Here is a 15,003-nt window from a genome sequence, read left to right as displayed (position 1 = left end):
TGTTTCTCAGTGCAGTGGGATGTATTTATAACTTCTTCCAGAATAAACACTAATTTTACCTTCTCTAAATATGCTGCACATGCATATTTTTAAATAACAAATAACTTTAAATGTCTATTCAGAATCTGCTCTTACAGAAAGGTAAAGGAAGGCAATACCCAAATTTAAAGTTTGTGTGAAAGTTAGGACACTTTTATTACCCTTTGCAACATTTTTCAGCAGCTTCCATTTCCCAGGGTCATTACTTTTTCCAAAGAAGAATCTGGAAGAAGATAAATTTGCAGTGTGACTTTGAAGGTCACCAGTATGAAGTTGAGATGAACTAATAAAGGAAATTATGCCCTGGAACAGAACACTCCAAGGCATCTATTTAAATCATCAGAGCATTAATCCAGGTGCTTTAGCAGAGCCATATGACATAGGAGGGATTAGCAAGGTACCCAAAACATCAAAACAGCACACTTGTGCCAGGCAGCTCTGTTATCTGCCTTTATGACAGTGTTCTGGTATGAATGTTATTAAGTCTGAAATATGTTCACAGTGCACTGCAGACAGAATAAGAACAAAAGAACTTTAATGACAGTTTAACCTGAAGAAACAAGAACAAAGATACTCATTCACTAGAGTAAATATATGAGGAAAGAGTCAGTGAAGATAAAAGGGATCACAGACATGTCAAATTCTATTTCCCAAAGAAAACAGTAACTCAGGTGACAGTCTGGTAAAGGTGTACTGATATAATATTCACACATGAGCAAAACCATTTAGTCAATCAAGTCTTATTTTGGTACCTTGGTATGAATAAGTACCTTTAAAACATACAAAATAATAATATTCTGGATCTGAAAGTTCACTTGCCACATTCCCAAGGCTGGGAATAACAGATACAATCAAGTTTCCTTAACCTTGTAGGCTCTGACATTTCTTGCTACTAAAAAGCCCAGGAAACGTGATGCTAATTCAGGAAATATTTAAGCAAAGATTGAGCCCACTCCTATTTCAGTAAAGTAATTAATACATGCCTCCTTTTATACATATCTTTTAGTTCCAGCGGAATAATGTTCAAAGTCAAGCTTATGTTCCAGAATTTAGTATTTTGTCCCTTTTAGGCAGAATTAGGGCTCTGTGTACTGCATATCTCCAAAACTAAAAAATACTTCTATTCTTCCTGCCATCAGCATGAATAAACAAATCTGAATGGTATCACCAATGACAAATTTGGCTTTAAGCATGCAGCTGCTCGAGAAAAAGGAAATGTGATATCCCATGTGTCAGCCATTATTCACTGCAGGCAACATTCTATGTGGTAATGGGGCTGATACAGAGCAGTAAAGGGCAGGAAATATGTTTATATGATGTGTTTTACACACTGCATTAATCTGATTGTCCATTATTTCTAAAGCAAACATAGAGGCATAAAAAGTATATTAACCGTTGCACATAAAGCCCTGTGTCACACGAGGTGTTTGTCACACCTTGTGAGAGCCACAGCAGAATTCAGAGCAGCCATCAGCACCCAGATGGTCCCAGCATTTCTGTGATGGAAAAGGGTGACTCTGGAATTGGGCACTGGGATTCTCATTCCTTCCCTGCTTGTGCCACTCAGTCTATTGACAGAGAGCAGCTTTCATGTGCAGGAAAGGTAAAACAGAGCCAGTGGGGACTTGCAGGGCTAAAGAAGCAAATTTTAATGGCTTGCTTTAATTTAATCAGTGACGCTGATTTCTCAATCTGCTGGTCTTTCTCACACTGCATTTCTTTGCTGCACTTCAGGAAAGCACGTGCCAATGACACAAAGCACGTTGGCAGAGGCATCTAATGAAATCTTTATGCAGGGAGAAGTTACTGTCTGAAAGGTTACTGTCTGTCCTAGATTATTTACTGTCTGAATGCAGAGGGCTGGATGTGTGGGTTATTGTTTTCAAATGCTTTTAGTAACTTATGAAATATTTAAAAGAAACTCATCTCAAAATGGGATTGAATCATGTCTTATGTATCTAGACATTTCTTTCATGGAGTTTTGCAACTCTAGAAAGTCTCTTTTTTTTCCAACCACAAAATAAGAATTATAAAGTAACTTTAATGGATCAAGGCAATAACTTTCTGTAAGCTTCATAAATTATGTATTATGGCTGTAACCTTGAAAAATAACCATGTTTATTAGCATTTGGCTGGGCTTTTTATTGCTGTTCTCTTGTTAGATTCTGTGATCTTAATATTTGAATATCTATTTCAGTAGTTGTAGCTTCTCTCTCTCTAGAGAAGGAATAGTCACTGACAATAAATCACTAATATGTATTTTAATCAGTCCTGGAGACAGCTCTGAATATCAGAATCTTCCTGAACAGGGAGCCCTCATCATAAACATATGTAGAGCAACTAGCACAATATCCTGATTTCATTTGGTACTTGCAGGGCTTGTCATAGAGTTGCTACCTCATTCTTTCCTTGTGGATCTGTTTGGAAACAGATCAGTTTCCAAGGGGGTTGGTTCTGCCTTGCCAGCTCCCAACATGTCTCATGGGGTATCTTGGAGCATTTGCTTCTTTTTAGTTATTGTTGCTGTTGATGTGGAGCTCAGGGCACAGTTCAGAAATGCATGGATTTAAAAAAAAAATAAGGCCAACTTTTTTCCTTTATGACTTTTGTGACCACTGAGTATCACTTCTGAAATGTCACCTCTTCTCTTTGTAAAGTTTGACTTAAATTTGAAAACTAAGAATATATATATCCATCCGATAATCTTAATACAGAAAAATCCATATAAAGTATGTCCAAGCTGTGAGGGTTGAAGTTTTAATCTTCAGTAACCTGAGCCACAATTTGCACTGGGAAACACCCTCAGATGAGCTTCTCCCCTAGGTTTTGTTGTTTTTAACCTTGGTCTGATGAACAGTCTGCTGCAATTTCCAGCCAAAGAATTGGTTTTACCTGCATTGCATCCTGAATTCTATTGTTTGTTAGCATGGGGGCAACTGAAAGAAAAATTGTGCTGAAAACAGATTATTTTAATGACTTTGAAAGGCTTAGAGATAGGAGAGAAAGGGTAAGTGAAGTTCAGGCCTGTCAAAATGTGAGGTTTGTGGTTTAAAGATGTTATGTGCATATTAAATTTTAAAAAGCTGTAATCAGTAATGACATGTGCAGGCAATCCTGCTAGGCAAAGAAGAATGCAGCCAGTGAAAGTTAATGTTTTCCATCTCTCAACAGGCTAAAAGTGAACAAATCAGTGTGAGACACCTGACATCAGGGAACTGGGAAGTTATCAAAATCCTGGCATATGATGAAAATACTCAAAATATGTAAGCATTGTTCCCTTTTTTAATAAAAAATGTTTGGAGTTATTAAGTTTGAATCCATTTAACTCAAAATTCAACAACGATATTTCTTTCATTTTGGAGCATGATCATAACTTTGACACCACCTGTGTACATAAGTTGCAGACAATTCATCTGCCATTCTTTTCTAAATGTTTTTTTATGCAGAGGGAAAGAATCACACCAGGATATCACTTGACTCCTGTATTTTTCAGAATAAAAGGAATCAACACAGAGTGCAGCAGCAATAAAATTTTTGGTAAATTCTTTCCTGGAATCCAGATAAAAGTCATAGTAAATTTTCAGTAGTTGATAAAACATCACACCTTTACTGCATGAGGTCTCAGAGACCTTTTGGGGATCTGATCCAACTTCATAAATTCAAATTATTGTAGAGTTTATCAGAGCTCCTGATTCTCACCCACAGAGAAATCTTTTCACAGCCCATCTTAGTGATAGAGTGGAAGGAAATGCAATGCATGTTTGGTGTTTTGGGGAGGAGTTTAGAACGAACACAAAATGTCTGAAGGCTTCACCTGACTCCAGTGGAATCTCTCCATGGCAAAAATATACACAAGCATGCCTAAATCTCATTTGCTTAAAAATAAATTAAATTTCAACAAGAACTTTTTTGAGACTGCAATAAGTCCCATCTTTTTCCCCTGGCACTGAAGAAACCCTTTTTTGACAAGTCTTTCTATGGGTTTTAAAAACATATCCATAGAGAATTTCCTTCTGCAAGGCCCAGGGGTAGAAATGAGGTGTGGATGCACTCAGGCTGCAGAGGTGACAAATTTCACGTGGGCTGTCTCAGCCACTTGAGGAGATTGCCCTTGCTCTCCTTCTGCCTGCCAAGCAAAAACTTTTGGGGAATCTCATCAGAGAAACACCAAGGGCTTGTCTTGGTGTTCTTGCAAAGTCTCTTTCCACCCATGCAAAGTAGATAGAAGAAAAAGTTAGTTTTACCAGCTCAAAAAGCCTCTCATAAGATCTCATAAGACTTATTGTAATATATGACATAATTTCATTGTGACCTTTATCTACTACTTGGATTTATATTGCAAACTCCTGGAGGTGAAACAGAAACTTTCTGTTCTGTATTTTTATATGCAGAGAAGTGTCCTGGTTGCTATTGGAGCTTCTGGGCATGACAGGAATTAAAAGCATGAAATCCTGTTTTCATCACTGTTTTAACAGGAAAGTGTATAGTTTTCTGAAATAACTAATCTGTATAGTGAATTAATATTGGAACTTGGATTTATATATAAAGTATTTGATCTTCATGGGTGTTTGTGAATTTTTAATTTTTTAAAAATACTACTTATGGTGTTTCTCACTTCTCTTAATGCTACCCAAATCAGACAGTTTACCAAACTGAGTTTAATTTTTTTCCTCTTTTGAACACAGTTATTTCCTAAGCACTGAAGAATCCCCAAGAGGAAGACAGCTGCACAGGTAAGAGGCACATGGGGCTGTGTTATCAGATTCTTCATCCCAAGCCATAAGTGCTATGGTGCTTGGGTAATCATTTATATTATGTAAAAAATTAGTGTGCTTTAGCTGTAACAAGAAAGAACCACAGCTTTTCAAAATTAAAAATTGCCATTTTCTGAAAAATGGAAAAGTTTCTAACAGAAAAATGTTTTTAACACATCTTCACTAGTCCTTTATGAGCATCTAAAAAATTAAACCTAAATACAAGCATCTAACATGACTGTGTTTTTAAAAGTAATCGAAGTTTTCTAAATAAAGATATTTATGGGGTTTAATCATGTAACTTAAAGTGTGGAGGCAAATCACCTCATTTTCAGTGCTTTAATCTGAGGTTAGTGAGGTTTTCATGGTTTCCCACTAATGCTAATGTCACCCCCAGCACTGAGAGTTCACTGCAGTGCCAGTGGTGCTTTGGGCAGCTTTTGAATCCTGTGCACATAGCCAAGTTTACTTTATTGCATTTTTTTCCAATGTGAAATGTTTCTGGTCCTTTTCTCTCCCGCAGTGTATCGACAGTGGGGGTCCCTGAACCGTCCAGTGTCTCTCGTGTCACTTCCTGAAGGAGCAGTTGCACGTACTTCAGTGCCAAGTTCAGCCCCATGAACAGGCATTTCCTCCCTGCACTGCAAAGGTAAGGCAAACCCACAGGCTGCACTGCTCTTTGTGCTGGATTCATGTATTCCCTTGAGAAGGGCATTAGGCTGGGAGTCTAACACTGAGCCTTCAGCAGTGGATTACTCAAAGTTCTGTACAGAGCCTGTTCTAAGACTGCCAGTAAAGATGTTCTGTGAAATAGCTAAATTATGAGTGATGTCAGAAAGCTGCTCCAGTCCTGACTCCTCTGTACAAGTAAAGAACATCAACTTGTATTCACCCTAAATAGAAATCCTTTATCCAAAATTTTGGCATTTTGCTGATGGCACTTGCTTTGTGATAGTTTGTTATTTTATATATTGGGATTGATCTTGTGTGACTATGCCTAGTTAAAAATGGGGGCCTGTGTTCTCTAGCAGTGGTTGTACACATGTATGTGCAGTGTATCTGTACACTCCCATAATTATGTGTATGGGTGTATCTACCAAAAAACAGCTGTGGTTTAATCCCCAGAAACAGATCCTCTATATCAGTGCAATTGTAATAAATCACTCACAGTGTTTTTACTGTCAGCTGCATTCCAGTAGCACTAAATGGCACCAGTTTGGCTTCAGAATTCCTATATAAATAAAAAATTAAAACCATCCCACAAAGAGAATTTTTAATCTACACACAGAAAAAATCACTGATATATAAGTGACAAAATGAGACAATGCATAATAAAGTTACATAGGTAGACCTGTTGCCCTTGAAACTTGCAAAATTTGACACCATCCCTTCAGTATTTTTTCACAGTCAGGATCAGAGTGCAAAGAGTAGAGGACAATTCATCTGAAATACATATGAATAGCTCATTTTATATTCATGCTTTTTTCTCCATTTCTTTCTCAACCTCTCCTTTTTTTTTCCCCCACACAAAATAAAATACCAACTGACTTGAGCATTGAATGTATCCAAACAAAGAAACTATGAATATATATTGGCTAAAATAAGGGGTTTGTTTTCGGTTTTGCTGGGTTTTGTTTTTTTGTTTGTTTTTTTGTGGAGATGCACCTACAGTACATAGCTGATTAAAAGAAGAATGCACAAACTGTGAGGTTTTATACATGGTTAAATCTGCAGCAGAAGTGATGGAGCTAATCTGAGTGGTCCTTCTGTGAGTAATGAGCTCCTCATGCTTTAAGCAGAGTTTTCCCTTGTGCTTGATGTAATCCCCATGGGGTAAGTCTCAGATTTTTGCAAGAGAGAGGGTTGATAAATTGGGAAGAGCTTTTTGCCCTGAATCAGCAATGTGCTGGGGTCCAAAAGCATCTTGTTACTATTTTAGCAAAGTATATCAGCCTGTAATTTGTAATGTGCTTTCTTTGATATAAAATGTGGATGCCAGTAGGGGTTGTGCATGTGATTACTCACAAGCTCACGACTTTCAGTGACTTTGGCAGTTCTCTTTGAGCTGGCAAGGCTGTAGATCATCCTCCCAGGATTAAACCTACACTCCACTGAGTTGCAGTAGATTACCCTGAGCTGTGGATATTGGGCAGGGATGCTGAACTGCCATTAATTTTTTTCTACCTCTAACATTAATGTAGAGTTAGTGCTGTCTGGGATTTATTCAGGGTCCCCTGTGTTTCCTCAGAGCTTGGTCTCATGGAATGCCAGGGCTCTGGGCTGGGCTGGGCATGTGGCAGGATCAAAATTGATGGCAAGGACCCTGTAGAACAGGCATCCAAACTTCTGTGTGTGAGAGTGTGAGGCAAAGTGCTTTGAGGAGACGAATGGCACATGTACTGTGTGCATACACACTCATTTTCCCACAGCAAAAAGCCTTCACTGAATTGTTACAAAAGCAATTTGCCCAGAAAAACCTCAGGAGGACTCTGGACTGGTTTGATCTGTATGAGTTTCAATTCTTCAACCTCCTGTTTACCCACAAGCACCTTTATTAGGATAGCTTTTCCTTCTCAGTTCCCCTCAGCCAGCAGATCTCTCTCATTTTGCCAGCTGTATCCATCTCCAGAGGCTCTCCTGAGTGAGGAGTTATTTCTTGCCTGGTTGATGGAGGGCTGGCTCCTCAGCCACTCAGCTTGGCAAGCACATTCTTTGCATTTGCTTTCCACATTGCTTGTGGAAAGCACTTCACAAACACTAGCAAGATATGTTCTTTCTCCACTCAAATAAGATAGCTGAGAAAGGGAGTACGGTAATTTCACGATTATAAGCGCACCATTTTGACTAAAATTTTGGTCTGAACCCAAAGTGCGGCTTATAATCAGGTGCGGCTTATATATGGACAAAGAATGAAAAGTTGCTGTTTTAGTTTGGAGGACAGGTGTCTGCTGAGAAAGGCAGGAGCTTCTCTTTGAAATGGAGAATGTAAACCCCTCCCTCCAAATTATTATAATTTTGAAATCAAGGGGCTCTCAGGCAAAGATATGGGAATTAGGAATAACAGTTCTTTACTAGGGAAATTAAAATAGAAATACAGTACTACAAAGAACAAACCCAAACCCTGACACAGTCAGAGTACAACCTGACACCCGTCAGGCAGGGGTTGTGCAGCAGTCCCATTCCATGGTGGCTGCATCCTCCTGCAGTGACAGATGTGGCTCAGTCTGGAGCAGTGCTCCTGTACAAGGTGCAGTTTCCCTCCGGAGCTCCAGTGGTGATGTGGAGAAATCCGGTTTTCCTCTGGAGTCCAGTGGAGAAAGGGCTCCCTTAGTGTCCCAAAACCTCTGTTTTGTCTTGGTAAGAAATGTTGGGCTCTTCCCCCTGGCTGGAGCAACTCCCAATGGGATGCAGTAATTTTATCAGTCACACAGTGGGACTCAATGGCCATGAGCAGAAAATGACTGGCTGGAGGAAGGATGGGGTGTGAAAAGATAAAGAACAATGCCCTGCCTGGTTTCAATGGATGGCCCATTAGCAGAATATCTGCCGTTGAGATAAGGATCACTGTCCCACCCTCAACAGATGGTGATAGAACAGATACCTTTTTATCACACTCTGTATTGCAAACGTTGCAGACACCCGGACGTGAGGCTTATAATCAGGTGCGTCTTATAATCATGAAATTACTGTAATTGTTTCTCCCCTTTTGTACAGCAGGAAATAAGCTGTGGGTTTGGGGTTAGTGATAGAAGTCAATGGGAAATCCAAGTGCTGTGCTTTGTTCTGTAACACAGTGCCTGTGACACAAATTTGTCCTTTTTTCCCCTCTGATCAGTTTTAATCTACCACAATCCCCTTTTTTCAAAATGTCATCATCCTTCCTCTTTGAGTATTACAAATGAGATAGGCTGAAAAATGCTGGTGTTTTCCCCCTCAGAAATGGTCTTTCTTAAATAAGAATTGAAAGCAAAATGACAAATTCAGAAGAAGTAAAAAGAGGAAATAAGAACAAACTGAAGCAAAAGATACATCTGAAGAAATTATCTTCTTAGAGAGCTAAGGCAGAAAGCTGTGATTTGTCAACAATCTACCTGTAAGATTTTTGTCAATCATCCCCCTTGAGGGAGAGAATGAAACTGATAAAAATCTTCAGTGAAGCTGTGAGTGTCATCATGCTATTTATTTCAGGTATTTACATTTCCCTAGGCTCGTGCCATAATTAATTGAGAGAGACAACCTCTCAAAACACATAAATTAAGCTCTGTCTCTGAACTCTCAAAGGGAATTGTTTTTCTTCTCAAAAAGAGTTGTAGCTCCTAATTTCAAAGGGGTCATGCCTTCATCTGCCATGGGGTCCTCAGGGACTTCAGCTTTTCTGCATTGTTCTTCCTCCCAATAGTGACTGAATGCTTGTAATTTAAACACTGAGGTAAAACAGAAATTCTCATGTGTAAATTCCATTTTGGGATGGGGACATAAAATTTTCTTTTGCAGGTTTAAAGTGGTGGGATCTTCAGAGCAGGGACAGCAGACTGAGGCACTTCTGAGGATGCTGAATGCTTGGTCATGCCTGTTCCACAACCACCTTGGGCATTTGCTCAGTAGCTGTTGGCATGAAGAATTATTCCTGATTTTCAGTTTCTTAGTGGCACAGTGAAAATAAAGCATGTGAAATAGGATTAGACAGCATCACACCTGGATTTCACTGTGCTGAAGTTGGTTTTGCAGAATTGGCATACCAAGGGAGCTTCTTAAACAGATAATTATGTGAAATATATTTTTTCAACACCTCTATAGCTCTTCCATAGAGAAATAAAGTAGATATTATCATTAATTCATTTCACAGTCAACCTAAAAGTTTCTGAATGTCAAGCTGCTATATTTTAAACAGTACCATTAAGTGCATCCATAATTTTTTTATTCATCTTAAAACTTAACATACAGATTATTAAAAAAATGAAGGAATGTTCCTTCTGGTGCAGGGTCTGGGCTGCTGAACAGGCAGAGGGCAGTGACTGTTTCACACTTTGTTGTCCTGTAGCCCAGCCTGTGTCACTTCTGAGAGGTGCCAGTGGGGTTCCTGCTGTGTTTGCAGGGAATTGTGTGTGTGGAGCTGCCAGGATCCTGCCTTGTGTGGTAACTGAACTGCAGAGTACAAACTGCCTCACCCTTCCTCTGGTTTCCTTCTCTCCTCAAAACAGGACCAGGTGTTCCAGTTGTAAGTGTGCACAAGACAAGTAATGCTGAAAGTGAGTATACTTGTGAAATAGTTTTGTTATCATCCCTCATTTCTTAGGGGAGTGTGGGAGAGGGGAAAGTAAGCACATGAAAATGTCGTGCAAGTACATGAAAACTAATTCATATGAAGTCCTATTAATCACCTTTAGCAACATCCACATCAGCAAATGGTAAGGAAAGCAGTTAATCAAATGACTAAAGCTTTTCAAGATTTTTAAATATCTTTTGGACTAAATACCTGTGACTCATTTTCTTTTTATACTTCAGTAATTTAGGTGGCAGGTTGATCTTCATCCTTTTCATTCCTATGTAGATCATGCTGCCATTGCAGTACACCTCCTGTGTTTTTAGAGATGTTTTTAAAGTTACAATCCAATTATGTTGAATCAGGTAGAGTCCTTGGATGATTGATCATGAAAGCTGACCTACATGTGGTGATTTAGTCCTTCTCTTCTATTTCTCAAATCAGAACAGCTCCACTGACATTTTCAATGAAGACAAATCCAATAATAAAGTTTTTTAGGAGGGTATTCTATACCACTGTTTGCCGAGTTTTACTCATTATTTTCTTGTGTATTGATGCCAAATCTGTTCTGTTTCCTGGCTGCTGAGGTGTTTTTTAGTGAAAACTGTCCTTCAGCAGCTGGAATTTCCTGGTGGTGCAGCAGAGGTAACTGCCACCTCCAGCTCCACTGTGACTCCACTAGCATGGAGGGGTGGGTTATAGGAATGGGGGAACTTTCATTCAAAAGCACTAAACCAACTCTTACATCTCCTCCTTTCATTAATTGGATTATCCCCAGGGTTTTTCCCAGTCTAGAAATCCTGAACTGTACCAGCCTGCATCCCCTTTGTCCTGGGCCACTCACTGTTCAGTGGAGCTAATCTTGCATGTTGAAGCACCATCCTAATAAACAGTACTAAGTTATGAAGTGTTAAAATATGCACTTTAATTTTCTTTTTTTTCTTTTTTCCTTTTTTTTTAAATGCCATTGTTTGTGTTTGCAAAGCCCAGTGCCACAGCACACCCAGGGCAGGGAGTTTTATCCAGCTCACTAAAGGTTGTTATTGCTCAAATAAATGCATTTTAGACTTCTGTGGAGCTCCTCAATTCTGTGAAGGCAGGCTTTTGCTCTTTATTACCTGCTTCTAAAGCACTATAGAGTGTGAATTACTGAAATAGAGATTTATGTGCAGCACTTTATAGTAAAATAAAGCAAGTCAGGATAGAGGGACATTGTTTGTTGTAACAACAAAAAGCCAAATAACAAGAGAGATAATTTACCATTAGTGTTTCAGGGCAAGATTAGATTATCCTCTTCAATTCATAAAGGAATGATTAAGGATTATTTCAATTATTCCATCCTCAGACTATAATTATACCATTTTGGTTGACTGCCCAGAACAAGCATTCTCTTCAGATTATCTGTTTTGGCCCTAAGTGAAGAGTTTATTATTTAATTAAAATAATCTAAAATTTTGGAAGCAAGATCAGTAATTTGAGTTTAAAATAAATAAATAAATAAATAAATAAATAAGTAAAGAACAAATTAGCCATTTTTTCCTGTGTAAAGGGGTTGCTTCAAATTAATCTGCAGCTTTAAACCGAGCTGATTGTCTTGCTCTTGGCTGAAGTGCAGAAGACAAGAACATGCAGTGACCACATTTAGCTGTGCTGGCTAAATGTTGCCTTGGAAAGGTAATACTGGGGGAAAGGATGCCCGCATGAGGTTTAGGATACTGCCCAGCAGAGCAGCCTTGTGCTGCATGAGCTGCTGTTGCTGTTAGGATTTGTCAGAGATGCAGATGTTCATGTTGGTCATCAGAAATTCCCTTGGTAGTGCTTAATGAAAACAAAGCCTGCCAAAGCCAGGAAAATGAACTGCATGTGTATCTTTTTGAACTGAAAAGTAGTTGCATTATAAAAAATGTATTTACAGAAGGAATTAATTTACAAGATTAACTTCAGATTAATTTACAAGATCATTGCGCATTTCTCTCTGTTTCTTTAATTTTTTAAAATCTTGTTGTATCTCTGGTGTGATGATTCTCCATTGCCTTTCAACATGGCTTTTCTTCCTGTTTTCTAGAGTTTTATATTTTGGAAAATAACCCAGTGTTGAAAGAAGTTGTTTCCAAGAAAAAGAATTACAAGACTGAAATCAAAATGCTTCACATTGAGGATTACGGTAAATCTGGCAAAATGTTTTTTTAGCAAGCTAAAAGCTTTCTTACAACGTTACTGTTTTTCATCTGTGTAACTACCAGCCTTTAATGTCTTGCTCTTTTCTTAAAAGAATTCCCTTTACAGTTGTCACTGCCAAAAGATTTCACGGATCGAACCAGTATGCCCTTCTATTAATAATGTAAGTATCTATTTGGAATCACTCAAAATCACAAAGAAGTGCTTCATGGAAAATACTTAAATCTGAAGTTAGAAATTTTTTTCTTTTTTTTCTTTTTTTCTTTTTTTCTTTTTTTTTCTTTTTTTTTTTCTTTTTTTCTTTTTTTTTTCCTTTTCTTTTTTTTCTTTTTTTTTTACCTTTTTGTAAGGAAAAAATATGGCATTTGAGTCGAGAAATGAAAAGCTTGTTCTAGGAAAGATTTTGTGCCAGGTGCTGTCTGGTAGAGATGCCTGGGGTTTTTTTTTGAGCTAGTCAAAGCTGAGTGTGCTTTGCTGTGCTTTCATGTTTGGGAGGCACTGCCGTTTCTGATGGTGCAGCTCCAGGTAATCTGCAGTGTTTCCTGGACCCTTGCTGATCCTGCCCACAGAGCATCTCACTCAGAGCATGAGCTCCTTTTTATCCCTAGAGAAATGAGTAGAGCTTCCAAGAGGGGCTCAGTTGAGATGCATAAAGGAAAACTGCTTTTAGGAGTACCAGAATGAAATAAAAGTTACTTTTGATCATCAGTGGTTGAAGGCATGATGGGCACGATCCAAAGTCTTGGTTTTTGTAGAAAAGCTGCATGGGAGGAGGATGGTATTCCCTGAACACCTGGGTTGTTCATTTAAAGGAAGGTGGGGTGTGTGTTTGTTTGTCTGCACATGTGCAGCAGAGGGAAAAAACACAGCCATGAGTGTGCTTGAAGGCTGCCTGGAAAGTGGTGATGGCCAGCTCAGGGCATCCCTCCTTCCTCCACCTGAGCTCAGCAGGGTGGAGAGAGCTTTCCTGAACCTACAGAGCTTCTTCCAGTCCCAGCTGGAAAGAATTGATGTGAATTTCAGTAACAGAGGTATAGGAGGGCACTGCTAAATTCATGAAAATGCCGCTTTACTGAGCTGTGTCACCTGGAGCAGATCTCCCCTCAGTGACAGCACACATCCTTATTGATGGATGTGAGGGGTTTACAGACCTGAGCTGCTGAATTATCCCAAATTCCTCTGCTCAGATCAGATAATAGGACACAGAGGCACAAAACTGCTTATTTCTAATCCCAGTTTGTGTTTGAAAACTCAGAATTTTCAGTTGCAGTTATCTGCTGTTGTGGAAGCTCTCTGCATTAATTGACTCACAAAACATATTTTTCCTTCTCTCATGGAGAAACAGGACACATGGATTTTATTTCATCTTTGCAGCCTTTCCTGGCATGATCTTGGAGCATGATTACATTTTAAGCAGCTCTTTCTGGAGTGCCAAAGGCAAACTGACTGTGTGAATTGACCCCAGCAGCACTGCAGGGACTTGCAAAACACTTGTGGCTGTTGCTGTTTCTGAGAGCAGGGAAACACAAAGGGGTTGCAGTGCAACGCTTCCCTTTTCAAGTATCCCAGTAAATACATCTTCTGCCAGATACAGCTGGGGTAAAACATGGGGTTAGAAACTCCTGGAGAACCTAGGGAAGACAGAAGGGGAAAGATGAGAAACCTGGGAAGTCCAAGGCCAGAAATCACAGGAAAAGGAAAAGAAAAAAAGAAAAAAAATCTAAAAAAATACCATTTTGAATTGTTTTTTTGATATCAAGAGTTGAAAGAAGTGATAACAGTATTGAGCAGGGTTTGAATTTAAATTTACCAAAGTTGTTGGTACATAGTGAGCAAATAATGTGGCCAAGTCATGATGTATGGTTATGTTTTATACTTGTTTTGTGGTTTTTATGATAGGCATATGGGATAAAAAGGAATTTCATCAATTTACAATACAGATTTTTGTATCTGCATTTATAATTGAAGACTTTGGTTCTTTTAGGTCAGATTCTTGTCTTTGCAATACTGGGTTCTCAATGTTAGCTTTAGCAGAGGTTATTTTTAGAAAACCCTATGTACTAGAGAAAGTATGAAACTGAAAATTTTACATCTGTCCTGGCTCATGTACTGTGGCATGTTTTGTGTCTAGAAGAAAAAGAAGTTTTATTAAGCTGTATTTCTTCAGCAGATTTTTACAGACTTAAAGCTAAGGTTGCCAGCAATCCTTTTTTTCTATTAAAGAGTTCCCCAAACGAAATATAAAACTGCAAACTGTCACTGAAATTATGGGAGGTTCCCTTGTGGGATGATTATTTGAGCCTAATAAATTCTGCCTAGCTCTTGAGAAAGAATGGTTGGATATCTGTGGGTGTACAGGGGGCAATTTCTTGACCCACAGAGCTCCAAATTGACATCCTAAGGTTTATTTCATGATCAGAAGTACTGCTTTCAAAAAAAAGAGGAAAGTATTCAGGCCCAAGGAGAACATGTAGCTTTTATAGGGAACATTGATTAGTTGTGTAGATGATACCATTTCCCAGATACTTGACTTTTCTGAGTCCCAGAGTGGTACTGTTGGGACTGATGGAGAAACACCCTGTTCTTACTGCCAGCAGTGTTAGATGAGAACTGGGGGCTGATAACAAGTTCTGTCTTTTGTACTGTTCAGCTGCCTCTGCTTTCTTTCTTCCATTCTCAGCCATGATATAATTATCATTATAATTCCAGCTATTGAGAGACAAACCTTTGAAAATGAATGCTTACCAATGTCCTTGGTAAGAGTGTTGC

At 38.8% G+C, this 15,003-nt stretch overlaps 1 protein-coding gene across 1 annotated transcript in view; it reads left to right on the top strand.

Moving 5' to 3' along the window:
- The window catches only part of LOC116998787 (inactive dipeptidyl peptidase 10-like), a 241,969-nt gene that overhangs the window by 210,677 nt on the left and 16,289 nt on the right, over positions 1 to 15,003 (top strand). Inside the window, 10 exon segments of the mRNA XM_033064890.2 lie at positions 3,211 to 3,302; positions 4,725 to 4,772; positions 5,317 to 5,344; positions 5,347 to 5,379; positions 5,381 to 5,428; positions 5,430 to 5,442; positions 9,995 to 10,042; positions 12,122 to 12,220; positions 12,329 to 12,367; positions 12,370 to 12,397. Coding sequence (XP_032920781.1) covers positions 3,211 to 3,302; positions 4,725 to 4,772; positions 5,317 to 5,344; positions 5,347 to 5,379; positions 5,381 to 5,428; positions 5,430 to 5,442; positions 9,995 to 10,042; positions 12,122 to 12,220; positions 12,329 to 12,367; positions 12,370 to 12,397 — 476 coding nt within the window.

This window comes from Catharus ustulatus, chromosome 7 (assembly GCF_009819885.2).
Source record: "Catharus ustulatus isolate bCatUst1 chromosome 7, bCatUst1.pri.v2, whole genome shotgun sequence".
Lineage (NCBI taxonomy): Eukaryota > Metazoa > Chordata > Aves > Passeriformes > Turdidae > Catharus > Catharus ustulatus.
The sequence above is the reverse complement of the archived record's forward strand: the minus strand, read 5'-3'. Positions and strand labels throughout refer to the sequence as shown.